Raw genomic sequence first — 27,621 nt, 5'->3', positions numbered from 1 at the left:
CTCTTCTGCTGAGCTCGTCAGCTGATAACATTTAGTCGCTGCCTATCGATGCTCTTATCGGCTGTGCTTTTGTCGCTCGTGAAATGCTGCTGATGATGATCTTCGGCATGCGCTACGTTTATATTTTGTATGTGCCCACATTTGTTGTCACACGTTAATTGGCATTTAATTAAACAGCAACGATTGCAAGCGTGTTTATTCCGCAGTGAGCGCTCGAGTCGAGCAGTCGTATCAATTCCGCGTTCTGTGTGCTGCCATTTGCAATTGGCGAGCAAAAAAAAGAAAGGGAACATAAAGCAACCAATAACAAAGGAGCCGGCAACAATGGCCAGTACGAAGCAATAAGCACAAAGGAAAGGACTTTTGTCCATTTGAACAGTGTCAGTGCCAATAAGGAGACAAAAATATTGTGCTAGTGTTTAATGCACATTAAAACAAACAAAAAAAAAAATACTAATAATAAATCGTGTGTTATCAAATTTAATGCGTAAATCGCAAAAAAGAATAAAACAAAATTAAAATAAACCAAAACGCGCAGAATCCAAATCATACGATACTTTATAATATTCACTACGTTGTCTCGCGAATTACGGGTCGCGACATCGACGATGTCTGGTTATATAGAGTAGAACGCAATATAGGGAGAGGCGAGGCGAGACGAGCGCATCTGTACATACACATACATAGCAGCAGCAGCAATCAGACGTAAACAGTCATAGCCAGAGCGAGAGCAGGAGACGCTCTCTCCATGCGCGTCGTATTTTTCCGCAAAGATTGCGGCCACGAGAGGCAAAGTACATACATATCTGCCAGCAGCATCAACATTATACTAGAGCCGCATTATTGGGTGCCATCTGATTAGCGGGCCACCATTGCAAAGACCCCGCACTTTGGAAGCCAGAGTTCGAGATTTTTTTTTTTTTTTTTTTGTTTGGATACACACGCCAGTCCAGCCATGTTGACGAGCGTTTTGAACTTTGCCCAATGCGTGGCGGAAATTTCCTTGCTTGGCGGCATCGAAATCGCATCGGTTGCACTAATTGTCTACTACGTTTTTGCTAAAACTAGGTAAGTACATATCGATGGGCATGGGAAGCCAGAGAAATCATGCGGCGACGACAGTGGTTCTGCCGGCAACAGCAGCATCTGTCAGGTTCAATTTATGACGCCGACAAGCAGCTGTACATACTGCACACAAGCATATGCAGACTCACACAAATACATGCATGCGCATGCATACATGCACATACATACAGTGGTGGCTTCCAAATTAGTATGGTTCTATTCAAGCCATGATTTCAATTTACTGGGTTTTGTGCTTAAAAACAGTTAACATTATATAAAAGAGTTGTCACAAAATTCATTTTAGCTTCAACTAAAATCGTGCTGATAAAAAGTTTAATTTTCTAACAATTCCTATCTGTCGAAAATCTACTTTCTCTGTTCTCAGTGTGAAAATGACTTCAATGGATTTCTGCAACGGTCTAAATAAAGTATGTTTAAACGCGATCTAATGGCCTTTAGATAAGGAATATGTCCGCCTTAAAAATATGTATATCGATAAAAAGAAAAAGAAAACATGGGAAAACCTATTAATGAGACCTTTTCAAATGATAACAAACTGATACGGATCTTAAGTTACCACAACGTATTTAAAACTTTAAATATAAAATTGGCCATAGACATTTCTGAAATATTTTTGATTAGCTATTCGATCGTCCCGATTCCTCAACAAAACACAATTTTATCGATAAACTTATCAATTTGTAGTTTCTACAATTTCTACAGTTTTAGGGTCAATACAAAAATCTGACTTCTAACAGCGTGTAGTTCAAGTTCGTTATAGTAATACCAACTGCAATAAGTTTACTTATTTATATGCATGTATGTGTTGCACTTATGTAAATTGGTGGCCAAAAGCGCCGTTATTTTTAGACACACAAACAACCAAACAGAGCGAAGTAATGAACATATGTATGTATGCAGTTGTTGCTGCATCGCTTGAGTTATGCAGCGCATGCGAAATCAGCTTTCGATTTTTCGATGTTCTACGGCTAGTTGATGAGCTTCGAATAACGCCCGTTGGCAGCGTGCACTCTGCGCTTTTGAGCTGCTTCTTTGTTTTTACAAATTCTGCGTGGCCGAACGTGCCGTTTTGCATTGCGCTTATCATCAAGCACGTGTCGTCGTGCGCACAGGAAGAGCATCAGTTTGTCGGTATGCTAGTTCTAAGGATGCGCAAAGGTCATTTGCATTCTCGCTTTCTCAACGCTGACGCAAGCTCAAGTTTTTCTATTATTTTTTTGCATGCACTCGCGCCTGCCTCCCACAATGCCTCTATGACGCTTTCTGCCCTCTCTGTCTGATAAGCAGAGCAACTCGTTCGATCGTTTGGCAACAATTATCGTAATTGAAAATCGCACATACAAATGGACGCACACAAATATACATGCATATGTATGTATATTAAATGAGTAGCTAATTAACTGATTAGCGTTTTGCTATTGTTATTTTAAGTGCACACCTTTTAATCGGGCGATAAACTTAATCTGCATTAAATGCGCCCAAACAGTACAAAGCTCATTTCATAATTTGAGCCGATTGATGTTTTGCTACATTCGAGTCAAGCAGAAATTGTTAAATGCTATTCCATCCGATTACTGTTTCAAAATATCAGGCAATAAGCGATTAAACAATAAACAAAGTGACAATGCATTTGTCAACCAAGTACAGTAATCTCTCGCAAAGAGAGAACGCTAGAAGCTCTTCCAGAAGCTCTTTCTGTGATAACAATTATGAAAAATGTATGACTATAAATAGTTCTAACAATATGTGTGCCATAAAAGCTCTCGTCCGCCATAAAATATGTTGAAAAAGTGGCAAAAGCTCTGGAAACGATGTATTTACATTATATTTATTTGGCAAAGGCAAATCTATCTATTTTTCGTAAACAAAAAAAAACAATTAAATTTTCTTTTCGATTTAGGGACAGCTTTAATTGATTCAAAAGATTTGGTGCAAAAAAGGATTGCGTAGGGTTTTTAAAACAATTGAAAAAATAAGAGCTCTAAATTCACAGCATATAATCCATTGAAAATGTCAATTGCCACACTCTGAACAATTCTAATCTCTTCCAGCTTTTATTTCGTTCCGATCATTGTATTCGTGCATGCTCATACAAATATTTACGTATATATGTAGAAATCTACGTAGTTTTCAGCACTTGAGCCTCTTATACTAGAAATTTTCCATAACATGAGTAGCGGAAATTACGAGTTTATTATTCATATATTCATAAAACATCTGACTTTACACGTTCCTTAATTAAAAGTGAGTCGTTCATCAATTGTATATAAAAATAAACAGTTTTATTTCTTCTTAAATTTCAATAGTTTTGGTTTCCTACCCTTTCGCCCCTTTTTTACAGACTTCCCAGCTGATGTTGTTGAGGTCGCCTGTGAGAGTAACTTATTAAATTCCTCCAGGAGATAGCTGTCGCTCATATCAATTTCCGAATCAGTAGGCGTCGTGTCTGTGGTGCTAAATGAGGGTGTGCGGGGGCGGCACATCATGCGTGCCGTGCTCGTGATATCAGTGGAACTTAAGCTAGTATCGGGCAGCAATGCCTCTTCGCGACGTTCATGGTAGTCAATATAGTCGCGCAACTCGACGATGCGCTTCGTTTCCGTTTCATTTTGCTCCAGCAATTGTGCCTGCAGCTTTCTGTAGCCCTGCAGCTTGCGTTTCTTTTTGGCCATGCGCGCCTTCTGCTTGTAGAAGTTCGTGTAGTGAATGATACGCTGTTTACTTTGAAACTTGCTTATGGTCCGATACATTCTCAAAAAGATGATGGGATCCAAAAAATAGTTGGCAACATTGCTGGGCATATCGTGTGTTATTGTGACGGCACTTAAGCTGCGATTGCAGACGGGACACTTTTGGTCGCCATTAGCTGATTTGGGCATGCATCTAGCGCAGATTATGTGATGGCAGCGAGTAAGTTTAAATTTTATATCGGGCTTAGAATCCCGCTTGCTAAAGCAATTATTACAGTATATGGGAAGCATAATCTAACTTACTTTAAATACACAACTCACGGATTTCATGCAACTATCTGGCAACACGGATAGGCTCGAGATGAAGGACGTCCTTGCCACTCTGTTGTGTTATATCAATACAATTTGCTTGGTACAAAGTTTAAACGGCTTTGTTTTTGTGAACAACTAATAACTTATCAGGCAAGCGTATATACAATTATATATATATATATATGCTGGGTTAGTGAACTTTATAAAATACATACATACTTAAAAATTGGACTACAGACTGTATGAGGTGCTTTCAGTGGGGCAGCCTGGAATTTTATTGCTTTATTGCGTGCTACTGATTCGATAGCAGTTACCAGCTATTTATTTAATTGAATGCAAGAGGCCTGCCAATTCATAATGCAAAGATGGTTGGTGTTTTATTGTTAATTTACACACATACATTTCTTTGTTTACAGAGCACCCGCTATTATCGCCCGTTTATTTCCCAATCTAAATCTAAGCTATCGTTCATCGTTGGGAAAGTTCAACACCATTGGCAACGACATACTGTTCACGCTTCGTGCATCAAATGTAAGTTTACACCGCTTATCAAATCGCATGCACATTCAATAACCTTAGAATACGTAACGCTATTTTGATGCACAATACAAACATACACATGTACGCAGCGCAAAGCTGATAAGCTATTCATTCAGTAAAGCACAGAGTACACATGCATACATAACATGTAGCGCCAGCGATGCCATTTGATATTTGCGCGAAGTTGCCATCTTTGCTGTTTCCTTGTTGTTATTCGACTCGATAGTCTTGCCGGCCAATCGATAAACTTCAGAAAAGCTAGACGAAAGTTGGCCCTCACCGTATTTGGTTGCCGGCACTTTGCTCAATTAAATGTGATTTTTATACAAAACAAAAAAATTAATTTCAGCGAATCTCTTAATTTTAATTACAATGAACGAGTTTCAGGCGCGAGGCTGGTTTGAGGTAAGCTTTTTTCTAGTTAGACATGCGATCAATTGTGTGTATTACGTATTTACGCATTTGCGCGGGCGAATTGCATCACTTATGTACAGATGTGTGCATACATACATTAGTGTATGGATATGGATATAAATATATAGATTTAATTTTGCTGTCATTTGTACAGGAGCCGAAAGCCAAACACTTTTTGGACCATGGCATTGGCACCCAGAATATGTTACAGCTAACGCCACATGCGGGCTTAAAGCCATTCAAAAGCATTTTTGACTGGGGTAGTATATTCCCCTATGTGGCTCAGGTTGTGCGCAGCGAGAAGTTTGATTACCGCCAGGTGAGTACACGTCTTTGGTACACATTTATAAACACAGTTAACGTTGCATTATCTTAACACTATCAGGTCACTGAAATTGTGCAAAAAGATGTCGTTTTAAAACATGCCATTAAACAGGCCGCCGAGCAAACTTTACGTGAACAACGCTATGCCAAAAATGGACATCGACTGCTCGCGCGTAGCATTAGCGGCGATCAAGATGAGGAAGAGGACGCCAAGGTGGGCATATCATATCAAAAGATACTGTCTAAGCAAGAGCAACGCGCCCTCACAATACTCAAGGAAATGGGATCCACTTTAAACAATACGTTGCTAGCGATTACCTCCTGGCTGCTCTATAAACTCTTGCCATGCTTTCTGACCGGCGTTGTGACAAATACGAAACAAATTGAAATGCTGCAGAATGCTTCAAAGCGCTCACCGGACACACCGTTGATATTCGTGCCGCTGCATCGCAGTCATTTGGACTACATTATGGTCACTTTCATTCTGACCAACAATGATATACGCAGTCCACTTGTGGCTGCTGGCAATAATCTGCAGATACCAGTGTTTGGCTCACTGCTTCGCGGCCTGGGCGCCTTCTTCATCAAGCGGAAAATTGATCCCGTAGAGGGAAAGAAGGATGTGCTGTATCGCGCAGCGCTTCATTTGTATTTAACGCACGCTCTCAAACAGGGTCACAATGTTGAATTTTTCATCGAGGGCGGACGTACACGCACGGGAAAGCCTTGCATGCCCAAGGGCGGCATACTATCTGTGATTGTGAATGCCTTCATGGATGGGAGCATACCGGACGCCCTGCTGGTGCCCGTCTCTGTAAACTATGAGCGGCTGGTCGATGGTAATTTCGTATGTGAACAAAAGGGGGAAAAGAAGGTACCTGAATCGTTCAGGAAGGCCATTTCAGGCATTTGGAAAGCACTCAACTCAAACTATGGACTGATGCGCATAGATTTCAATGAACCCTATTCAATACGCGAGCTTGTCAACTCGTACAATAAAATTGCACGCGAAGATGGCAGCTCAAAGGTGTACAAGCCAGCAGCCAGGTATGGTATGATCACGATTCGTATGCAAATTTGTAAATTTTATATACTTCATTTTGAGAAAACAGGACGCTGCAGCACAATCAATCAACGTCATCCTTATACGGAACTGATGTGGTCTGCGAGGAGCAGCGCAATCTTATAGAGAGCATCTCGCGACAGGTAGTGTTTGACTGTGCGGCAGCCACGTCGGTTATGTCGACCAATGCTTTGGCCTTTTTGCTGCTTACACGCTATCGCAATGGCGCCGAAGAGCAACTCATTGCCGCTGCGCTGGATGATCTGCGGAATTCGCTGTCTGGTTGTAAAGATTTGGGTTTTTCGGGCGAATCGGCGCACATTGTGGCCTATGCTTGCGATCTGCTGGGGACAGGTAAACAAAATTAAGAGGATCTTGGTTTTATGTATAAATTCAACCATTTTACAGAGCTGGTAACACGCACACGCGACGAGAATGGCCACATGTTTATTCGCGCCGTGCCCTCGATAGAGAGCTTCATTGAGCTGGCGTACTACGCCAACATGTTAACTCCCCACTTTGCACTCAGCTCCATATTGTTGACCACTTTTCATGCGCTCCTGCCAGCACCTAACTTGTCCGACAAAGATGCTAATCCAACAGTTGGTGTTTCGCAGAAAAAACTAATTGAGACAGCGCTGGAGAACTGTCTTGTCTATCGCTACGAATTTATACTAAACAAGCCCACGCAAGTATTGGAGGCTATGCTCTATAAACAGCTGGAAGAGCTGCTTATCAATGGTTGCCTGCGCAGAAATGAGGTTATTTATATTGAAATATATTTTATATCGAAAGATGCTGACAATGTTTATGTTTATAGGTGCAAGAGACAGAACATATTGCGGAGACACATCGCTTGGCACGTAGATTGGCCTATGATTTGAATGAAAATGATGATACTGAGGACTATCTGCATGTGTCGCATGAGGATGCTGAGTTGTTGCTGCTGGCCAGAGATACACTCGAGCAGCAGCGGCACATATGCGAGGTGCTAGCACCGTTTGCATCAACATATCTGACTGTAGCCCAGTCGCTACAAATTTTACATCGGAGCGCAATGCTGGAGTCTGAGTTTATCAGTTTCGTTATCAACGATCTTACCAACAAAGTAAAGCGTGGCACCTGTGCGTACGGTAAGCGCTGATAAAGAATTTAAAAAGCGAGGTAAGCTCATTTGTATTTCCCTTCCAGCTGAAAGCATTTCGACGGACTCTGTGCGCAATTGCTTGAAATTGTTTGAGAAATGGTCTGTGATTGAGGTATGCAACCAGCGTGGCATGCGTCTGATCTCGCTTAACACACTCTACGAAATGTCATGTGAATCGCTCAACACAATTGTTAAAAAGGTTGAAGCCGTTGTGCCAAAGTTCAATGCGGGTCACTTTAGCCAAAAACAATTGAACGACCCGCCGTCTGCTTAAGCAATATGCTTTTGTTTTCACATATAATTTTTTCTTTACGTTTTGGCACTAGTTTCTCTATTTCTTTCGTTACAAAGTAGTTAAATCTACTTAAGATTAAAGTGCATACTCTTAGATCTAACAGTAAGACGTAATATATATATTTAGTTCTTTAGACGTACGAATACGAGTTATGCCAATGCCAAAGAGCTTCCTACATTTTAACTGTAGGTTAGCTAAGCGAAAACCAAAACTGGAACAAAATATATATAATTGAATGCATATATATGTTCATACAAATGTATATAATCATATTTTTTTATGGGCAGATGTTGAAGCAACTATATCTAAACTTATAAATATAATTTCAACCAAATAATGAACTGATTTGATAATGAAATAAAATTTTTGTAAAACAACGAAACTAAATTATTGTTGCAACGCCTTTTTGTTTAATTGTTTTTATTAATCAATTGATAAATTTTAAAATTAGTCCAATAAAATAAATGTTTTTACCCTTGTGAGATTATAATTTTTCATGACATCTTCGACACCACAAAGTATACCTAATCTTAGTCTGTAGTCAAAAGTCGATACAATATAGCCATGTCCGTCTATTTTTACGCAAACTCAGTTTGAAATCATAAAACTTTGCAAAGTTTAGTATTTCTTCCCTACATTATATAGCTGCCATAGGGACGATCGATCAAAAAGATGGCTTGAGCAAACCTTACATTTGTTTCACTGTGCCTATGTACAAGCCATACCTTATCAACATCGGACCACTATATCATGTGCTTTTTTTTTTGTTAGATATTTTTACCAGCAATTACGAGCTGAATAGTCTCCTCGCATAACTGTAAGGCTGAATACCATAATTATAAAAGAAGGGTATTTTTTGTTTAGCGTGCCGAAGAAAGTCTTTCATTCTTTTTGTTTTGTTTTGTTCCATTTTTCATTTTATAAAATTCATACTTAAGCATAACAAACAATAAATATATATGTAAATATAGAAGCGTCCATTATCTGGCAATATTCAGATTTTTATATAAACAAAATGATAATCAATAAGCAACAGAAATGCCACAAAAAAATACACTATATTCTTCTCAATTAAACTACGGCTCTTTGCTAGCAGGAGCAGCATCCAATGGTTGCTCCGTTGGGGGCACATTGTCTGCGCCCATGTGCTTAGATTTGGACCTTTTCGCAGCTTTCTTCTTGGGTGCGCCGACATGGATGCGAATGCCCTTGTGTCGTGGTAATTGCTTGATCTTCGTCTCCTGCAGGATGATGTTTCTGCAGTTATGGACATTTTTCTTCAAATATATGCTTACCTTGACCTCCTCATCCTTCAGCTTGCCGCCAATCTCGCCAGAACAACGCTTGGCGCCACAGAAGCAAGCTTTCTTTCCATTATTCATGAGATCATCCCACAGGTAATTGAACGTCAGCTCAGTATTCTGAAGGAATTTAAGTGTCAAATCTTATTTTATAATTGCGTTAGCATATTCCTTACCTCTGGTATGTCCTTAATGGCGAACAATCCCACGCGGTTAATGCAATTTACAGTCCACTTTTGAGTCGCACAGTTAGGTTCACACGAGTGGTTCATGAAACGCGCAAGATTTCCTTTAGGTCCCGCATCAATAATGAAATCTTTTTCCACGCCCAGAAAATAAAAGTTCTCGTCACGATCGCGGGTCTTTTGTGCCATGCGACGCTGAAACTCCGCATGATTAATCACCTCGCCCACATACTCAATGATAAAGTCACCCTCGGCGATAGGTTCTCGGCACACTAAGCCAAAGCCGCGCTCGTTCATGTAGACGACTTCGAGACGTGGCGATTTGCGCAGTTCGAACAATTGATTCTCGCATTGACGCCCAGCGTGACAGTAATCAGGATGGCATTCGTGATAAAGCATGCGATTGAGGCAACCCGATTCGGGACCACAGGGATGTTCGCTGCCCGGTTTGCATTCGCAAATGTTGAGATCCTCCTCGTTGTAGACGAAACGAACTGGCGGCACGGGTTTGTTGGCCTTGATCTTAATGTATGGCGGTGGATAGAGTTTATTACCGCTAAACCGGCCAATGGCCTGCTCTTGCCGTTTGTCCTTGATGATCTTTAGAAAACGTGTAGCCTCCTCCACGCCGGCCGTGTAGCGTTTGGACATTAACGACTTGCTCTTGTAGCCATCACCAGTGTCGCCCTCAATATAGAGATAGACGCGTCGACGCGATATCCACCCATGATCGTTGGTGCCAAAGAAACGCACCACAAAATCGTTGGCGCCATGTGGCTTCTTGAGTATGTTGCTGGGAATCTCGGTGGGCGGCAGTATAATGGACGGCCACCAGCGGAAATTATTGAATTTGGCCCAAACTATCTCGCCATACAATGGCAATCGTCCGCTTTCGCACTCCTCACAGATATAGCTCTCATTGGTCTTGATTGGAATGTTACGGCAGTGAGCGTGCACCGCAATGGGGCAGGTCTCGCAACACACGAGCTCACCGCCACGCACACAGATGTAGCACCACAACACATTTAAATTGGCATCTGCCTTGGCAATGTTGTGTCTGGGACAGATCAGATGCGTGACGGTTAGCATGCGTGAGCCGGCTGGAATGCAACGTGAATCCTGATGATAAGTGGCCGGGCACTTGACGCACTTGGTCAGTTTGGCGCTGCCCAGCTGCTGGTATTTGCCGCTGGGATCATCTGAGACGCATGTGTGGCATACATGCATGGGACAGCGCGTGGATGAGTTGCTTATGCTCGCTTGCGGCCAATATTTGCAGCAGCTGGCATGAAACTTATTACTGCACATTGGCTGACAGCAGAGTATTAGCTTGTTGCTAATAGGCGGCTCCTCAACTTCTGATATTGCGGTCGCTGAGGCAACGGATTCCTTGTGCGGTGACGGTGGGGGCGAGTTGACTGGCAATTGCTCCTGATGGCATATGCAGCATGCATTCGATTTGCCACTGGCGCACTCATGACATACAAGCGGCTCCTTGTTCTGCTCCTGCTTAATCTCGTCCCCAGTTATGTGCTTAGTTAGCGTCGACGTTGTCGTTGTCGGCTCCACTTCTGAAACGGGCGAGGAACTGGTCAGCGGTTCAGGTGGTTTGCTTGGTGCCGGTCCGACTGCCTTTAGACCCTTCTTTGCTTTAGTATTTACAGTTATTTGTTGGTCCAAGCAAGTGGCATGCAACCAACTGTTGCAGTTGAGCGAACAGCGCTGTATATCGCCGCCCGGCTCGTAGCAGTACTTGCACACAGGCTCCCGATTTAGCCCGCGGAACAGATACTTGCGGTCCAGCTGCAATATATCCTCAATCACCTCATCAATGGGTCGGCCGATGGGTTTTCTAACCTTGGGATTCTCCGAGAGATGTCGCTCAGTCTGCATGGACTCTGGTGTTGATATCTGTGCGGGTGCAGCTGTGCTGGGCGTCACAACTGGGGTTATACTTCGCCTCAGCATCATGGTCTTCAGACGATTCGAGAGCCGCTTTATTGTGCCAACGCCACGACCACGTTCCGAGCCCAAGCGAGCCGAACCCAAAAGCTCTGATTCACCACTGGCCAGATCGCGCTCCAGCTCACGCAGCTGAAGCTGCTTTAGTGACCAAATATTGCGCACCACTGCTAAAAGCACTTTCTCAACCTTCTCCTCTTGCCGATGCACCATGACGTATTCTTTGATTGCATCAAACAGCTGCCCAAACTCGGGATTTTTATAGTTAACCAAATCGGGTGATACGAGCTTCTCACCGTGCGGCTCAGACAGAGGTGTGTAACCAACTGGTGCCTCTAAGCTGCCGCTGAGCTTCCGCCGTTTCGCACGTTTTTGGTGGTTGTGTTTAACTGGCGAAAAGGCTGGACTAAATGGCGAGGAGGAACGTTCACGCTTCAAAGGCTGTGCATGCTGTGTTTTGGCAAGCAGGTTATCCGTCGAATCATACAGGCTGCTGCCCACATCAGAGGTGTCCTGCCGCACAGACTTTGTGTATTTGCGCTTTTCCTTGTTGTGGATGCTGCAAGGAACAAAAATAACAACATGCATACAATTTTTATTAAGAAAGAACAGTTATCTGCGTGATCAGGGTAAGTTTACGGCTCGCCTGGAACCAAATGTGAAATAAGCATTGAGTACATTTTTTACGGAGTGGGTATGTCCATTAGTGTGTTATTGACAAGCTGATACCATGTACCCAGCTCTGTGGCATACATTCGATTTTAGATCTTCAAACAAACTGTGCTTCTTTTTCCCGCCGGAGCTCAGTATGAAAGAGGCAATAGCTTCAAAGTGTACAAGAAACTATATGCCAAAATTTTTGTCAAATTTCGATTGTAGACGATATTTGCTCAAAAACAAGGCTCAATGATAACGTAGAGGTTGACTAATTATTTATGTGGGGATGCCCTCTCTTTTCTGTTCTATACATGTGCACCCTTCTGAATGGGTACAGGGTGGGTACACAAATTTTTAATATCGATCAGTTCTACTTACACAGTATTCTCGTAGATTTCATAGAACTTTTGCATGCGTTCAGCGTAGGGCAGCTGGCCAACAATGTTCGCCTCCTCGATGGCCTGGCGCCATACAATCTGCTTATTTTGTTTCGCTGTCATTTGTCGATACTTGAGGCTTCTGGGGCCATACTTAATGCGCGCCTCTTCGCGCAGCTCCTCAAATGCTTTGAGGCCGGCAAAGGGCAACAGATTCTCCGACTTTATCCAATTGTGCCGGCCATTGTCAGCGAAGAAACGCACATGCACCTGTATGGGTACAGGCGCTCCGGGCGCACTGTCCGTGGACTTCCGTTGCGGATGAGTGTGTGGATTGCCAACAATTTGACCCAACTGATCGGGACAGACCATGCAGGGCCAATAGCAATAGGTGAACAGCTTGCCCCAGTAAAGATCACCCACCTGATAGGTGGGCCAGCCCGAATCAGTTACTATTGACGAGCCCTTGGCGCTATCTAAACTAATTGATGATGGTGACTTCATCGATTGTTCGCTATTATTTGCGGGCTCTATATCTGGTGGGGATTTTAATGCTTCCATTTCGGTTGAGGTCGCTGTGGGCAGTGCGAGGATGGAATCTACTTGGCCGCCCTCAATATCCTTTTGCTCAGCTGTCTTAAGCTCGGTTTTAACATGTATTTGCTCATCAGCCTCGAATATTTTGTGGGGGGCGTCCTCTTCAGTTAGCTCAACCTTGATTGATATCTCAGGCTTGTCAGTTGCTAACGTTTGGCCAATTTTAAATATTGCCTGTTTTTGGTGCGATTGCTCATCTTTAGTAAGGTGATCACTAGTTTCCTTTGCCGTAACCTCTGCAGGCGTTTCTTTAGGGTGTTTTTTCTTTGGCTTCGAGTCGCGCTTCAGTTTCCGTTTAAGCTGTTTGCGTGTTGGCTGCATCATTGCCACATCCTCGGCATCGGCCTCGAAGCCCGTGCTGTTGGGCGAATTGGCGCCATTCTTAATGAGCAGCTTATCAATGGGACTCAAATACGCACCACTCGCCAGCATGTGCATGCCCGCGAGTAAGGTTTTTGGGGATGCGACATCGCTGTCCCCATCTCTGTTTGGCGTCAGCACGTGATTACGTCGACGTGTTGTGCGCACTTTGTCAACGCTGTCGGGTACTGTTGGCGAATTGGCATTGGGATAACCAATGTATTTAGGGCTTAAGTTTGATTGCAAATTGATCAAGTCGCGCTTCCCTGCAGTGATACATTAGTATTGATAAATCATTTGGATTTGTATCTACTTACTGTTTAAGGTTTTGACTCGATGCCTTCCTCTTGCTGCTGGCGGCGTTTGCTGCTGATCTGTTGTGTTGTGATGTTCATATTCAGTGAATTGCTCACTACTATCGGTTGCCGACTCGGCGTCGTTTATACAATTTCGGAGCAGCAGATTTCCAGGAAAGCGTTGAATCGCGTTTAGTTGGGAGAGAGTACCACCCGCATCAGTTTTCACCACAGACGGTACGACGGTGCCTGCGGTCGCATTGTCCGTAGCTTCTGTAGGTGTATGAACTACACCAGCATCCTGCATTTCTGTGTGTGTATTATTTGCACTTAACTTCATTACAATAATTACTTAATTATTCAGATTGCGAAGAGCAAGCGCACAATTATTACCAAGCATACCAAGCGCTTGCTTGCGCCAAATTTTTATACAGAGTTGCAATAGCAGACAGTTGTGGGCACCCCAATACATTAACATTTACCGCAAGTAATTACAAGCGCGCTTTAATGTTATGCTGAACAGTCCGCGGCTGGTGTCTTTCAGTTTTGCAAGATGGTAAATGATTATATTTAGACAGTCTGATGCAAAGCGTTCTGCAATATATTTAAAAATAAAATGGTTGGCTTTGGCAACGGTTATTGTAAATGAGGAAGGCTGTTCAATGCTGCATTTAAATTTAACAGCTGCTGAGCGACTGTAAATAATAACAGACTCATAACAGTACAGCTGTTGCTTAAGATTTCAATTCCTATCGATATGCTCATGCCAGTGTTGCACAAGTGTCGAATGGGCGATATCAAATACGCATACCATTTAATAGTGCGTTTAATAAATTGGGTTTTTTAACGTGAGAAATGTGCGGTCACATCGCAATATTTCTGAAAAAAACATTAATTCCAAAATAAAAATTAGATTGTTGCACGAGTTGGTTGCGTCCACGTAATATGGACAATTTTGTAAAGACCCTCATAGAGGAGGTGAAATCACAGGGCGTCTTTGACGAGTTTCGCTTCAATTGCTGTCTAGCGGATGTTGACACAAAGCCAGCATACCAGAACGTACGCAATCGCGTCGAGACTGCTGTAAATGATTTTCTGGCCAAGCAACATTGGACACCTGATACGAACAAAGTGCAGCTGCGGGAACGACTGCGCAAACATTTGCTTGAGTGGGTCCAAATGCATTTTTATGCTGCTTTTTCCGTTATAAATCTGATATATTTGCAGCTCCGATGTGCTGGACAAGGGCGTTGATCATATAGTGGATCAAGTAGTCAACCCGAAGGTAGCCACAATATTTGAGCCAAAAATTGAAAGCATTGCCTATAAATATCTGGGCATAACGCCACCCCCGCCGCCAGCAAATCCGCCTCCTCGACCACCTCTGCTGCCAGCTCCACCCTTGCCCCCCTACACTGGACATGGCCTGAGGCATATGAATGGCGGTAATTTGCTTAAAGTGGAAACAACTGCCAGCCTGCTGCCAACGGACTTAGAACAAATCAGTCCTGATTCCGATCGTGCGACTGTCAAGTCGGATACTAAGGATGACAGCAAGGACGATGAGCTGCCTCCTGGTGTGGATGGTGAAGATATTCTCGATGATGATGATACCACATCCCCCGCATTCGAACCGGCCAGCAGCATTAAGGAAGACACAAACAATGCCTCGCTAAACACATCTGATTCGATAAAGGATGCCAAGGAACTTGCGATTGACTCGCAAGACGCTGGCGCCTCGCAAGCCTCACAGCTATCACAGGTATCTAGCGATAGTCGCCTAACAATTGCTTCCACAGATGCACCACAGCCAACGTCGGCCAACAACAGTGTGGAATTAGCGTCGAACATAGCTGCCAACATATCGGAGGAGGCGCAAATGCCTAAGTTTAACGAGAATTCCAGCGATGCAAACGTTAACAGCGGTCGCCAGTTGCACTTTGACATCAAGCAGGATGCAATTACATTCGAAGGTAAGTGTTAAGTGAGCGTAAAGTGTTTGTATTATAAATAATTCCTTGCAGGCACTGAGCGCAGAAACTCCCTGTCGGACTGTAACAACGGAGCCACGCATGCGCTATCCATTGAGGACGCCATCATGTGCGAGGTGAAGGCCAATATAAATGATGTTAGCGATGTTGCCATGGAGCCTACACCAAAACCACTACCTGATCCGACTGAATCTGATCGATCGTTGGAGAGCAGCCTTGGTCTCTTTGCGGAATCAACACCAAACTCTCAGCCAGTGACAGCCAAAGATAGTACAACGCCCCAGCTACCTCCATTGCCCGAACTACCACAAGTGCCAGAAAGAAAACCAGATTTGCGGCAAACAGCCGAAGCTGGAATAGACGATAAGAAGACAGACGACACAATGGCAGTCGACGCAAAGGTAGACGAATCAAAGGCAGACGAATCAAAGGTGGACTACGCAACGGTGAACGACTCAAAGGCAGATATATCACAGGCAGACGAAACTGAGCACACATCCACAACCCTTCCAATTTTAATAGATGATATAAAAAATGATATTAACAGAACAGCCGAATTTACGGCGTCACCTGCCTCCGCTTCCTCGTCCTCGCAGACGAAGAAACAATCGCACTCGAGGGACAAGGACCGTCGTCAGCATTCACACTCGCGCTCTGACGACAGGCCGCGGCGAAAGTCGCGGGAAAGTGACAAATCGCGGACCAAAACTTCCTCCAGCTCGAAGCACTCCTCTCATACATCACATTCATCCAGTTCTAAGCACCGGAGCAGCAGTTCTAAATATGACAAGAGCTCCGCTTCAACCACATCCAGTCGCAGCAATCATGATTCATCCTCTAAACGTTCGTCAACTCGTCACGAATCCTCATCAACGCACAAGAAACACAAGTCCAGCTCGTCGACGTCACGGTCGGATCGCGACAGGCCGAGAAGTCGCGAGAGCAGAGAAAGCCATAGTCATAGTCATCAAAGTCGCAGCCACAATGGTAGCGGCAGCTCGTCTTCAAACTCAAAGCGCAGCGATCGGGATCGCGAACGTGATCGGGAACGTGATCGTGATCGCAACAAGTCCAGTTCAAATTCAACTTCCAATTCCACCTCCAATTCTATAGCACCAGTGGTTCAAGATGATCATAATGAGGTCAAAGCGAAGCTACAAAAACGCCACAGCACGGACTCGAATGATGAGGGTAAACCACCAGGGTGGTCAAGCAAATCCCACGCAGAACCTGCTGACACGCAAAACAAAGAGAAACCCACAGAAACAGCTGCTCAGAATGGAAATAAGGCCTCGGAAACGAATGGGACCAATGGCACAGATAACAATGAGCCGGCAGCTGAGCTTGTTCATGCCAGCAATGTGGTCATTATCAGCGACATATTACAGCAATCCACGGCCAGCTTTATCGAGCTGAGCAGTGCAGGTGCCTTACAGATGCCAGCGGAGGACAGCACCAAGACCGAATCTAGTGAATATGATGCAAAACCACTGGAGCAATCCGTGGAGCCAACAGATACAGGGCATGAGCGAGTTGTCGAACCAGAGGTTACAACCGCAACTGAATATTCTGACGCTTCGGCTGAACCTGAAAAGACGCCAATTGAGGAGCCAGTTAGCAGTGAGCAGGCGACAACCGAGGACGAAAGCGTAAAGGATATGCCTGCTGAGCCAGAGAACGCAGAGATATGCCCGCAGCCCTTAGACGTAGCTGAGGTAGCAACAGCCGCTATAGCTGACACGGAGGTCGCCGACAAGGAATCTATAAGCTTAGAAGAAACGTCCAACACACAATCCGACGACATCGAAGGCACACCTGAGGCCAGCGACACCATTACCCACTTCGAGGAGGATTCTGAGATGTTTAAAGCGCGCCTTCAGCTAATTGAGCAACATATAAAGGATCGGCGTCAGCTGCTCAATGTTTTAGGCGAGCTGGGTGAAACAAGCTGTCCGCGCCGCAGCCAAATCAAACGTCGCCTTAGCAGCGAAGCTGCCTCTTCCAAGCAGCACAGCAGTTCCAGTACCAGCAGCAACAGCAGCTCAGGCAGTCCAAATGCGAAAGCCAAAAGAACTCGTCGCGACGATGCAAAGACGTCGCCCACACCATCAGAGATAAGCGTCAATTCCAAGGAGAACGAAGAGCTGGAAAAGCATGAAAAAGGTAGCTAACACTCCATAGGCAGATAAACTCTTAGCTGGTGGAACTACCAAACTTCATCTCCATATATATATGTATATCTATATATCCATCTGTACATACTGCCTTTATTTTCTTTTCACATGCCCTCCGCACGCATACCCTATATATCCATAAAACGCACATAGTTTCTCTAAAGTGTTAAAACTGGGTAAGCCTCCAGCGTATCTATCACAGCCCATTTCTTGCTTTATCTGTATTTTTTCTTAATGTGCTTTTATCTATTATTTATAAATATATATATATTCACAGGCGATTTGTCCGCTAGAAGGCTCAGCCAGAAGCTCTGCCAGCAGCAACGCTATACGAACGATGATCTCTATAAGCCCCGTCCACTTTTGTCGCAACGTTCGCGCCGTCGCGGCCTGGATTCAATCCTCTAGTTGGTGCTTAACACTTTAACCACAAATCAAATCATATATACAAATATAAAAGGGCAATTGTTGCTGTTGCATTTGACATAAAACAAGTGTTTTTTTATCGCCGTTTAATTATTTTTTGAGGGAGGGGGAAATTCATTGTTTCTCTCTTTTTGTTGCTTGTCTCTTGAATTGTTTAACAATAATGCGTATTAATTTTAGGGGCTACAGTTCACAGTTACAAATAGCAAGTGCAATATTTATATACATATATAATTTCGTAATAGATATATAAGCATGTATATAAATAAAAATAACAAACAATAAACGTAATAATTATGTGTGGTGTGTGTGTGTGTGTGTGTATGTATTTGTGTGTATATATGGGATATATAATCCGAGGCTGCAGCTATGTGCCTGCACCGTGCACTTGATTGTGACGTCATCTACAGAATTGAACCTTTTTTGTTTTGTTTATAGCCTAAAAACTTTGGTACTTAAGAGCATATATCAATTATAGTTATCATGTCTGATTAGCTGGTACATCGATTAAAAAAATATATATATATAATAGTAATATTAAAACTTTAACAAGTAAGCATCACAATCAAGCGCCGGCCATTGAATTGGAGGCACCTCTCGCTGGACAATCGACACGATCTGTTGCCTCATACAAATATTTGTATAATACAATAAGCAGTTGTTTATCGAAACTAATTGATTTTTTTTGTTTGTTTGTAACAGCATAATTTGTTTGTGTAAATTGTAATTCGATTACAAATTAATTATTTTTTTTCCAAATTGTTTTATTTGTTTATGTGTGTGTGTGTGTGTGTAGTTGCATTGCGCGTTTGTTTTGTATTTTGTTTTACTTTAACAACATAAACATAAATATATTCATATGTATATGTATATATACTTTTAAATTTGTTTTTTAAAAAAATCATCGCAGTAATACATAATTTTAGGTAATAGTATTTTACAAGTGGGTTTCCTCTCATCATTTTTCAATTAACATAGATACAATATTATTAGCAGTATTTTTAACAAGAATTTCGCAGATGACTGTATCGTGTGTGTGTGTTTGTTTTTTTGTTGTTGGGGGAGGGGGGTGTTTAGGTGTGTGTGTGTGTGTGAGAGCGAGAGTTTTGTGCACAACAACAACTACAATTTAACCTCCGACTATGGAGTGATAAAACTCTCTCACCGACTCCGCGCCGAGTATTCAAACATGCAGCCAGAACGGAGGGCAGAGGACGGGCAATGGCAGTCGCCAGGCGTTTCAAACGCCGTGTCCGACACCATCGCAGTCTTCTCCTCATCCTCCACAATAAATATATACATATACATATACAAATATAAATACATATATATATATATATTAAACTAGTTCTCCGTTTCGGCTGCTCTCTTAACTAAAAGCTACGCTTATTTTTTAGTCGCTGCTGTTAACGTGCTAACGAACGCTGGCCCCGCTCACGGCCGTTCGCCCACACACGCGCCCAGCTTACGTATTGGAGAAGCCCCGTTCATATGGATTTTTCACTTCCGTGTGCCTCGTATGCAGATTAATGGTAGGCGCTGCGGTTCGCGTGGATAGTTCACAAACCGTTTTAATGGCACCGGACGCATTTACTGTCGGCGGTGCCGGATGCAACGTCGTCGCATCTTTGGGCATTACTTCTGCCAACTCCACATCCTGTTCATCGGACTCACTCTTGGGCAGCACATAGTCGACACTGGGCACTGGTTTGGCCAGCTCTGAGCGGCCAGTAATTGACGATTTATAATCCTCCGGTTTCAAACCGCACAAATAGAACTTGAAGAACTCATACGTAGACCAGCAAATAGCCGTAGCGGGCATGGAGTAGAGCACACGCGCCGTGATGCCCTTAAAGAAACCCCTCGGACCAGCCATGCGGTAAATCTGCAAGGGATTCATTAAATGCAATCAATCTTGAGTAATTCCCATTTGGCACGCACCTTTCGGCTGGCCTCGATCATGCCCTTGGTGAGACCCGTTTCCTGCGTATTAAGCAGCGTCTTAATCACATCCATTGGCGTCGTTATAGCCGCTGCAGCAGCGCCAGCCGCTCCACCAGCTGCCATATGCACAACTGGATTATACTTGCGCTCCACATTTAACTGAGAAAATTGAAATTGAAGTAAATTAAAGTAATTTTGCAATTGTAATTCATGGAATTGATTGCCAGATCTGGTGATCGAATGGTTTATATGCAAATGTCTAAAGGTTAGCAATTCATGTTAACTTGGATATTATCTTTAGTTAACTTGATTAGCGTTTTCAAGGGCGTACATTTTGTTATACTAGGGGGTTTAAAACGAACATGGGGTTTTTAAAAAGTATCTGTCTCTCAAATAGGTTTGACATTCTCAGGGCATACATTTAGGAATAGTTTTTAATTCGGATCTAAGCACTCTCTTAAAAAAATTTAAGTTAAAAAAAAAACTATTTATAGAGTATATCATTAGAAAATGCTTACCATATTCTGTAGAAATTCGTATGTGGTAAAATGAATTGTCTGATATGGTATATTCATGACCAGTTGCGTCGAATAGGAGCGATAGAAGGCGCGCAAGCCCTCCTTATGGTACACGTCCCGCATACAGCGAATAACCGAGGTATATGGCGAGTTGTACATTTGCATTCGCTGCTTGATCACGTCCGTGGGATTGGAAATGGCATCGTGTATGAGCGTAGCCAATGAGCCAGACAATACTATAAAAACGAACAGAACCAACGACAGTTAACAATGATAACATGGGTCTTGACTGCAGCTAAACGCACCGTAGTTTAAATGGTTGTGTGATGTGACTTTCGTCAGCGATTCCTTTGTCATCTCATAGACCCCAAAATATAATGAATGGGCTGGTCCGGCGCCGAGTACCACAGCGCTTGCTCCGCGTATGGGTCTGTCAGGAAGGATAAACACATATTAAATTGTTGTTGCAATTTCAATTGACCTAAACGCTTACCTCATGATCCCCTCCCGCGAGATCATGTTCCGCAACGTGGCCATTATATTCAAATGCGCTGTGGGCGACGTAAGACTCTGCATTCGGGTCTGCAAATATAATAAAATATATGTTAGTATATAACATTTTCCTGACGTCCAATTAGCTGATCAAATCAATGGAAAAAAGGAAATTAAGTTTACATGGAAGTTACAGAATGCAATAATGTCAATGGAATTTTGAATGAAATTATATTATCGGTAAACAATTTTGTTATATATACGCTGTATATTAAAGTGAATCTGCATCAGAAACTCTGTTAAGGAGTGGGAAACATGTGTACATAACACAAACGGGTAAGCTAGAAGAAGTGAAGGTTGCATTTGTCGGCACACAGATCTTTTAGTGTTCCTAAAAGACTTGATAAGATTGCACTTTATAGACAAGAGTTAATATTTGCTGTTGCTCAGAAATAAAAATGACCTGACATTTCTAAGAATCTTCAACTTTTCGAACTACAAACGTATGCACAACAAATCATATAAATACAAATGAATAAGTATACCAATAGAATAAGAGGTTTGTTTGTTGTTTTTTACTGTTGCTCTATTTAATAAAGTCTAGACACATTTGTTAAAAACAAAATTGGCGCCGGTCACCCACGAATTGCAATAGTTAATTTCACCAATCATTATTTCCAAAAGCTGAAGCTAAAAAAATCATGAAACATGTTTAATTGAGTGACGCTCTTGAACATTCAATGACAAAGAGAGCATATTAAACTAATTCTTAATTTGCAGATGAATTTCGGAAATCACCGATTTAGAACTCATTTCCGATCCGTAAGCAGAAAGAGAGGCTTACTATACAGGTCGTCTATATATTACGATTCAGTTGCATCAACTGCATGCATAAGTTAACTCGGATAGGATCTACATTGTAGCTAATTATTTTCTTGGAAAAAGTGTGGCGTAATGGCAACTCAATCGATATAGAAATTTAGCGCTAGGCAAAACGGCGATCAGGGTTTATACACCTCAGAGTAAGTAGATAGCTGTTGTAGGGCATACAATTTGACAGCATCCGTGCAATAAATTAGTGAGACCTGGCAACGAATACGACACGAACACGATAAGGGTAATCTAGCCTTAACAATGGCTATCAGCTTATATGTGTGTATATGCATATGGCTCATTCTGTATGCTATTTAAGTTTCTATTCTATTATATTTAACTATATATCAAGTGAATATGTAAACGCCCGCTGCTATCAACAATGCCGGAGACGATATCAGCGTCAACGAGAAGCCAGCTCAAGGTGATGGAAATCAACCATTTCCAAGTCAAAAGCCACATCAAGCACCCGACGATGATCAATCGAAGCTGTTTATAATTAAAACAAACACATATATACATGCTCTAGAGAGTGAACAATCGCACTCTGATAAATACTTGTACAAAACAAAAAAATAAGGTTATTTCACCACAAATTGGCAATCATTGTTACACAAGACACACTGAAGTACTGTTATTCTTATTGTTACTACTTTGATACGGATCTATACCCTAGAAACATTTTGGGTTATTTTTTATACATATATATATCTTATTTTCTTTAATTTGCTGTAAATGGTATTTCTTAAGTCGAGTTGGAACTCTCTTCATTATTTTCTATTCCCAAAATGCCACTCGACCTTCCCAAGACCAGTCTCAAATATTTCAGCTATGGATTTAGCCTTTCTGAGCATTTTTTTCTGGCACCTCATTTACTGCTATATATGGTTTTTCCTTAACTACAAGAGTTACCACAGCTGCGTTTCACAGAAGGAATCTAAAATCCACGAACCCCCCCAGCAGGGATTCCATATACGACGACAATTTCTTGATAAGCAACAAAAAAGCAAATCAGCATTTAAAAAGAAAATTTAATAAATATTATTTATAAACTAAAGCATGAGACAGCAGCAACAACAAGAACCAAATAGTTTGTTTAATTGCCGTTCAATTGAGCATTTTACCCGACTTTGTTATATTTGTTATTGTTATTTCTGCGGCTACTCTGAATGTCGTAATGCCTAGAAATTAGCTCGTCACAGCGCGACAATAAATACGTATACATAACCACATACATATATATATGTATGCAATTGTGATTACGCGCCTGTTGATGACGCCGGGAATCCCTAGCCAGCTTTAGTTTGGCATTTAATTGCCCGCCGGCTGTCAAATGTGGATCGTATTTGAGCAATACGACAAATGACATTTATATATATTTCTGTGATTCCGTTGAGAAAATCAATAAACGTTCGGCTGCCCAAACCAACTCAACTTGCACTCGCAGCCGAGTACTTCGCTTAAAGCCAAGAATCAGCCATGCTGAGTGCATGCTTACATATTTATACTTTGCATATACAGTATGTCAATAAAGTGTTTTGACTAACGAAAAAAAACTAATTTTTTGGGTTTAGTTGAAAATAAATGTACCTAAAAGTGAGAATTTTTTTTCAATTCTAATTTATTTCGATTCTATATTTTTCCTAGAACTTAATGGCAAAAAGAATTGTTAAATAACATTACCCAAACATTTTATAAAATTAAAAAACTAAAAACATTCAAATTTTATGCTGTCAATAAAGTGTTTTTACACGAAACTTTATTACTAAATAACAATGTTAAAAAAACAGGAATATTTTTTTTTAATACTTTGTGTGGCTGCCATTAGCGTCACATACAGCCTGCAATCGCCGTTTCATTGAAACAATAAGGTTTTGTATGTATGTTTCTGGAATCTTCTGCCATTCTTCCAGTACAGCAGCTTTTAAATCAGTTTTTGATTTTGGACTCCGCTTTGCGACTTTTTTTTTCAAATATGACCACACATTTTCTATTGGATTCATATCTGGACTTTGTGGTGGAGTGTCTAACACCTTTCCACAGTTGTACAACAGCCAAACTCTTACCATATGAGCTTTATGCTTCGGGTCATTGTCCTGGTAAAATTTAAAAATTGGCTTATTGTCCTCATAGAATCCAAATTTCTGTGCACTACTGACGAGATGTGTCTGTAAAATGCTCAGATATTGTCTAGCATCCATGGTATTCTCAATGAAGGTCAAATCTCCTACACCCTTGCTCGAAATACACCCCCACACCATCACTGATAGTTTTCCGAATTTAACGGTTGGAATAATATTGCGGTTTTCCAACGCTGTTAGTGGCTTTCTCCAGACTCTGGATGGCCCATCGTTGTAGAATAGCATCATCTTGCTTTCGTCACAGAATATGACGTTACTCCAAAAATCGTTCGAACTATTTACATGGACTTGAGCGAACGATAGCCGCTTCAAAATATTCGCCGCCGATAGTAGAGGTTTTTTCCTGGCAACTCGTGATGTGTAGTCATTGGAATTCAGTAATTTTCGGACAGTTTCATGTGACACATCAACACCACTTTCTTCCTTGAACTCCTGAGCAATATCCCTAAGCGAAATTTGTGGATTTTTCTCAATTTTTCTCAGAATTTTTCGCTTATCTCTGTCAGAAATTTTGCAGGGTCGACCACATACTGGCTTTGCCTCTAGCCTATCTTCCTTATTGGCTCTGTTTAATATGTTGTATATCGTTGCTTTTGATAAATTAAACATATCAGCCAGTTCCGAGACTTGACGTCCCATCTGATGGTTATAATACACCAGCTGAGCGACTTCAAAAGTTGTTCTTTTTCCTGGCATTTTATTTTTCATAAAATTAAAGCAAAACGTTATAAATTGCAATAGAAAATGACAAGAAAAGTCGAAGACACAAGAGAAGCCAAAACGCATGGGCCCAAATCTAACGGGATCACCCAAAAGAGAACGGCAAAACAATTTACCGTAGCTGTAAAAACACTTTATTGACAGCATAAAATGTGAATGTTTTTAGTTTTTTAATTTTATAAAATGTTTGGGTAATGTTATTTAACAATTCTTTTTGCCATTAAGTTCTAGGAGAAATATAGAATCGAAATAAATTATAATTGAAAAAAAATTCTCACTTTTAGGTACATTTATTTTCAACTAAACCCAAAAAATTAGTTTTTTTTTGTTAGTAAAAACACTTTATTGACATACTGTACATATATGCATATTTATAAGATAATATGCACATATAAATGCGAACAACCGCAATGACGCTCTATGGTTAAGTACGCATATAAGCACTCAATCACGTATATATCACTATATAATAAAAGTATTTAGTTTATACAGTTGCGAGTTCAATGGAATATTTACACTATAATGATCTATGTGACTTTTTTATACTCAATTCAAATGGATATTATGGGGTAACATGTTATGCAAGTTTGTTTCAAATATTACGTGGTTTCATATCAGAACAAATGTTTAGCTAAAATTATGTGCACACATCTCTTGTTGGTCTTAGTCTTTCTCTGCTTATCTCTTTTACAATTGCCTTTCTATGCGATTCTCAAAAATTCAAGTAACCTACAATTATGCTAAAAAGTTTTCACTCTCTCTTGGATAAGTACAAACACATGTATTGGTATATAAGAATCATAGTGGCTACGGGATATCTTCTAGTCGTGCACTTTAAATAATGAAACTCTTGTTTCTATTTTGACTTTTTATCAGCTCACAAAGAGTTAATTAGAAGTCGATGTAAGACTAAACGTTGATATCATTTTCAACGATTTTCAACATCATTATTGCCCTCATGCTGTTGTATTTTAAAGTACATACGCATACGAATTGATATGCATATATATGTAAATGCAAATTGTGAAATAAAAAGAGACTTTGGCACCGAAGAACGCTAGTCGAAGCGCTCTTTATATATATATATGTATATATATATGTATAATGCGATATGGTCTATTAGATTATATCATAATGCGTGACTTAGCTACCGAACATCCATCACGATGCCGCCGAAATGCGAAACTAATCTTATCAGACAATATATAGTATATATTATAAAACCGTCAAGAACGTGCACTGATAAGCACCGAATAGCTGGGTAAACGGACAGCATGACACAAATCTACCAGCTGAGCTGGGCTAAAAAAAAAACATCGCTGTATGAGGGGGTGAAGCGGCGAGCAACGCGCGCATTGCTAAGCAGCAAATGTTCAAGGAATTACATCACGATTATGCCAAGCATAAGACGAAAACAGGCACAACCACACGCACACGCACACACACACACACACACTCAGACATGGGAAGTACATTGAGATATGCGCAATTGTGAGGTTAGGTACGCTATGTTTATGCACCACTTCAATCACATACACAGCTTTTAGCATTCATTGGAAAAATAAAACAGCATCACACAAGCACACACGCATAAACTCACCTTAACCGAGTCCAGCGGATACATGACAATATGCTCCAATACGCCCGCTAAAGCGCCAGCAGTCATATTTATGCCGACGCTGGTCGTCGGCAGCGATTCGTAGTCATCGATATTCATGGCGTTGGCCTCTGTTGGAATTTGGAATTGACTTTGGCTTCCAAGAAAAAAAATCTTATTAGATTTTCCTTTCAAATTAAAAAAAAAAAATAACAAAAACTTTAAGTAGCCGCTTGCGTTGCTTGCGTTATTGGCGTTTCTTTTGCTTTGACAGTGTGATTTCTCTTCGCTTCTGCCTTTCGCCGCAACTTTCGCAGCGAGTTTACAGGTACTGCCACCAGCGAGCAGCTGATAAGCGAGCACGCACTTTGGCTAATGATATTGCCTTACGTTGCACACACATACACACACACACACATATGCACGGCACACTATCACGCTCGATGTTGCCGTTGAAAATAATTATTTGTGGTGGGGATTTAGCTTTGTGGCCACGCAACTGTGTTGAAGTTGAAGGACAAATACACATCGATTGCCGGCGTACTTTAATTTGCACACTTATAATTTTGTTGTATAATACGGTCTCAGCCTTTTCCGTGTTAACGGTTATGAGTGTGTGTTCGTGTATAGAGGACGGCGGATAAAATGAGACTACGCGAAACTATAATTGACGGGTGCTCCACCTCCACGCACGACGAACAATAATGAAATGTTGCTGTCTGTTGCCGATTTTGTTGCTGCTCGCTCGCGCTCAAGTGGCTCTCGCTGCTGCTGCTACTGCTGCTGCTGCTGCTGTCACTGTGCGCTGCTGCCGTGGCGCATTTTATAAAATGTGTACTAAAAATATGCTAGAATATAAAAGCATAAGCTTTGTATATTATAAATAACTCACGAAAATGTTTATTGATTGTAAAATCATTTAATTTCTTGGCCAACTACAAATCCTAAATCGTTTGCGAGTTGGGCTGTGCACGTGTGTGTGTGTATGTAGCATGTGAGAAAAACGCACACGAAAAGGAATGTCAAAATCAGCTTGCACTGACTGTTATCGAATGATGCGGTCACGCTGCATACGCAGCGCAAAATATTATCGATATTTTTGGAATTTTTTAATAATATATGTTTGACGTGCTGCTAAT

At 41.7% G+C, this 27,621-nt stretch overlaps 5 protein-coding genes across 8 annotated transcripts; 2 read left to right on the top strand and 3 right to left on the bottom strand.

Annotated features, from left to right (window-relative positions):
- The first annotated feature begins 173 nt into the window (after positions 1-173).
- mino (glycerol-3-phosphate acyltransferase mino) lies at positions 174-8,258 on the top strand. 2 transcript variants are annotated; one of them, XM_002056092.4, is made up of 8 exons: positions 174-1,068; positions 4,505-4,619; positions 5,197-5,361; positions 5,428-6,413; positions 6,479-6,783; positions 6,838-7,190; positions 7,250-7,562; positions 7,621-8,258. In XM_002056092.4, exons 1-8 carry the CDS (start codon positions 956-958, stop codon positions 7,848-7,850), a joined length of 2,580 nt encoding a protein of 859 aa, XP_002056128.1. In that variant the 5' UTR covers positions 174-955; the 3' UTR covers positions 7,851-8,258. The 2 variants fall into 2 exon arrangements, with proteins under 2 accessions (XP_002056128.1, XP_015025885.1); XM_015170399.3 differs by lacking the exons at positions 174-1,068; positions 4,505-4,619 and adding an exon at positions 4,877-5,033.
- On the bottom strand, positions 3,259-4,238 carry nenya. Its single transcript, XM_002056093.4, has one exon. The coding sequence runs from the start codon at positions 4,065-4,067 to the stop codon at positions 3,369-3,371; it is 699 nt and encodes a 232-aa protein (XP_002056129.2). The 5' UTR covers positions 4,068-4,238; the 3' UTR covers positions 3,259-3,368.
- Positions 8,259-8,780: 522 nt separating the features above from the next.
- Positions 8,781-14,047, bottom strand: NSD (Nuclear receptor binding SET domain protein). Its single transcript, XM_002056091.4, has 5 exons — positions 13,628-14,047; positions 12,355-13,576; positions 9,349-11,878; positions 9,167-9,292; positions 8,781-9,112 (listed from the first exon to the last, which is right to left on the bottom strand). Exons 1-5 carry the CDS (start codon positions 13,944-13,946, stop codon positions 8,948-8,950), a joined length of 4,362 nt encoding a protein of 1,453 aa, XP_002056127.2. The 5' UTR covers positions 13,947-14,047; the 3' UTR covers positions 8,781-8,947.
- A 373-nt stretch (positions 14,048-14,420) lies between these two features.
- Positions 14,421-18,265, top strand: BOD1 (Biorientation Defective 1). Of its 2 annotated transcripts, XM_015170400.3 has the most exons (5): positions 14,421-14,775; positions 14,834-15,579; positions 15,631-17,760; positions 17,925-17,947; positions 18,049-18,265. In XM_015170400.3, the coding sequence occupies exons 1-4, from the start codon at positions 14,552-14,554 to the stop codon at positions 17,939-17,941; spliced, it is 3,117 nt and encodes a 1,038-aa protein (XP_015025886.1). In that variant the 5' UTR covers positions 14,421-14,551; the 3' UTR covers positions 17,942-17,947; positions 18,049-18,265. The 2 variants fall into 2 exon arrangements, with proteins under 2 accessions (XP_015025886.1, XP_002056126.1); XM_002056090.4 differs by lacking the exon at positions 17,925-17,947 and having other exon boundaries at positions 14,422-14,775.
- Positions 18,237-27,505, bottom strand: mfrn (mitochondrial iron transporter mitoferrin). 2 transcript variants are annotated; one of them, XM_070207562.1, is made up of 8 exons: positions 27,375-27,505; positions 26,873-27,319; positions 26,486-26,639; positions 21,153-21,241; positions 20,965-21,089; positions 20,660-20,895; positions 20,139-20,300; positions 18,237-20,082 (listed from the first exon to the last, which is right to left on the bottom strand). In XM_070207562.1, the coding sequence occupies exons 2-8, from the start codon at positions 26,899-26,901 to the stop codon at positions 19,663-19,665; spliced, it is 1,215 nt and encodes a 404-aa protein (XP_070063663.1). In that variant the 5' UTR covers positions 26,902-27,319; positions 27,375-27,505; the 3' UTR covers positions 18,237-19,662. The 2 variants fall into 2 exon arrangements, with proteins under 2 accessions (XP_070063663.1, XP_032289671.1); XM_032433780.2 differs by having other exon boundaries at positions 26,486-27,319.
- Between the last annotated feature and the right edge of the window lie 116 nt (positions 27,506-27,621).

Source organism: Drosophila virilis, chromosome 2 (assembly GCF_030788295.1).
Source record: "Drosophila virilis strain 15010-1051.87 chromosome 2, Dvir_AGI_RSII-ME, whole genome shotgun sequence".
In the NCBI taxonomy this organism is placed as follows: Eukaryota; Metazoa; Arthropoda; class Insecta; order Diptera; family Drosophilidae; genus Drosophila; species Drosophila virilis.
The sequence above is the reverse complement of the archived record's forward strand: the minus strand, read 5'-3'. Positions and strand labels throughout refer to the sequence as shown.

Excerpts from the sequence above, each read along its gene's own strand:
- BOD1 (XM_002056090.4), top strand. The coding sequence starts at position 14,552 with ATGGACAATTTTGTAAAGACCCTCATAGAGGAGGTGAAATCACAGGGC. Across the intron at positions 15,580-15,630 it reads GGATGCAATTACATTCGAAG|GCACTGAGCGCAGAAACTCC; the intron begins GTAAGTGTTAAG and ends AATTCCTTGCAG. Across the intron at positions 17,761-18,048 it reads GCTGGAAAAGCATGAAAAAG|GCGATTTGTCCGCTAGAAGG; the intron begins GTAGCTAACACT and ends ATATATTCACAG.
- NSD (XM_002056091.4), bottom strand. The coding sequence starts at position 13,946 with ATGAAGTTAAGTGCAAATAATACACACACAGAAATGCAGGATGCTGGT. Across the intron at positions 11,879-12,354 it reads GAAATCTACGAGAATACTGT|CATCCACAACAAGGAAAAGC; the intron begins GTAAGTAGAACT and ends TGTTCCTTGCAG. Across the intron at positions 9,113-9,166 it reads TGAAGGATGAGGAGGTCAAG|GAGACGAAGATCAAGCAATT; the intron begins GTAAGCATATAT and ends ATCATCCTGCAG.
- mino (XM_002056092.4), top strand. The coding sequence starts at position 956 with ATGTTGACGAGCGTTTTGAACTTTGCCCAATGCGTGGCGGAAATTTCC. Across the intron at positions 4,620-5,196 it reads TCACGCTTCGTGCATCAAAT|GAGCCGAAAGCCAAACACTT; the intron begins GTAAGTTTACAC and ends TCATTTGTACAG. Across the intron at positions 7,191-7,249 it reads GTTGCCTGCGCAGAAATGAG|GTGCAAGAGACAGAACATAT; the intron begins GTTATTTATATT and ends TTATGTTTATAG.
- nenya (XM_002056093.4), bottom strand. The coding sequence starts at position 4,067 with ATGCTTCCCATATACTGTAATAATTGCTTTAGCAAGCGGGATTCTAAG.
- mfrn (XM_070207562.1), bottom strand. The coding sequence starts at position 26,901 with ATGTGTGTGTGTGTGTATGTGTGTGCAAC. Across the intron at positions 21,242-26,485 it reads ATCCGCTGGACTCGGTTAAG|ACCCGAATGCAGAGTCTTAC; the intron begins GTGAGTTTATGC and ends TTATATTTGCAG. Across the intron at positions 20,896-20,964 it reads ACACAACCATTTAAACTACG|TATTGTCTGGCTCATTGGCT; the intron begins GTGCGTTTAGCT and ends TCGTTTTTATAG.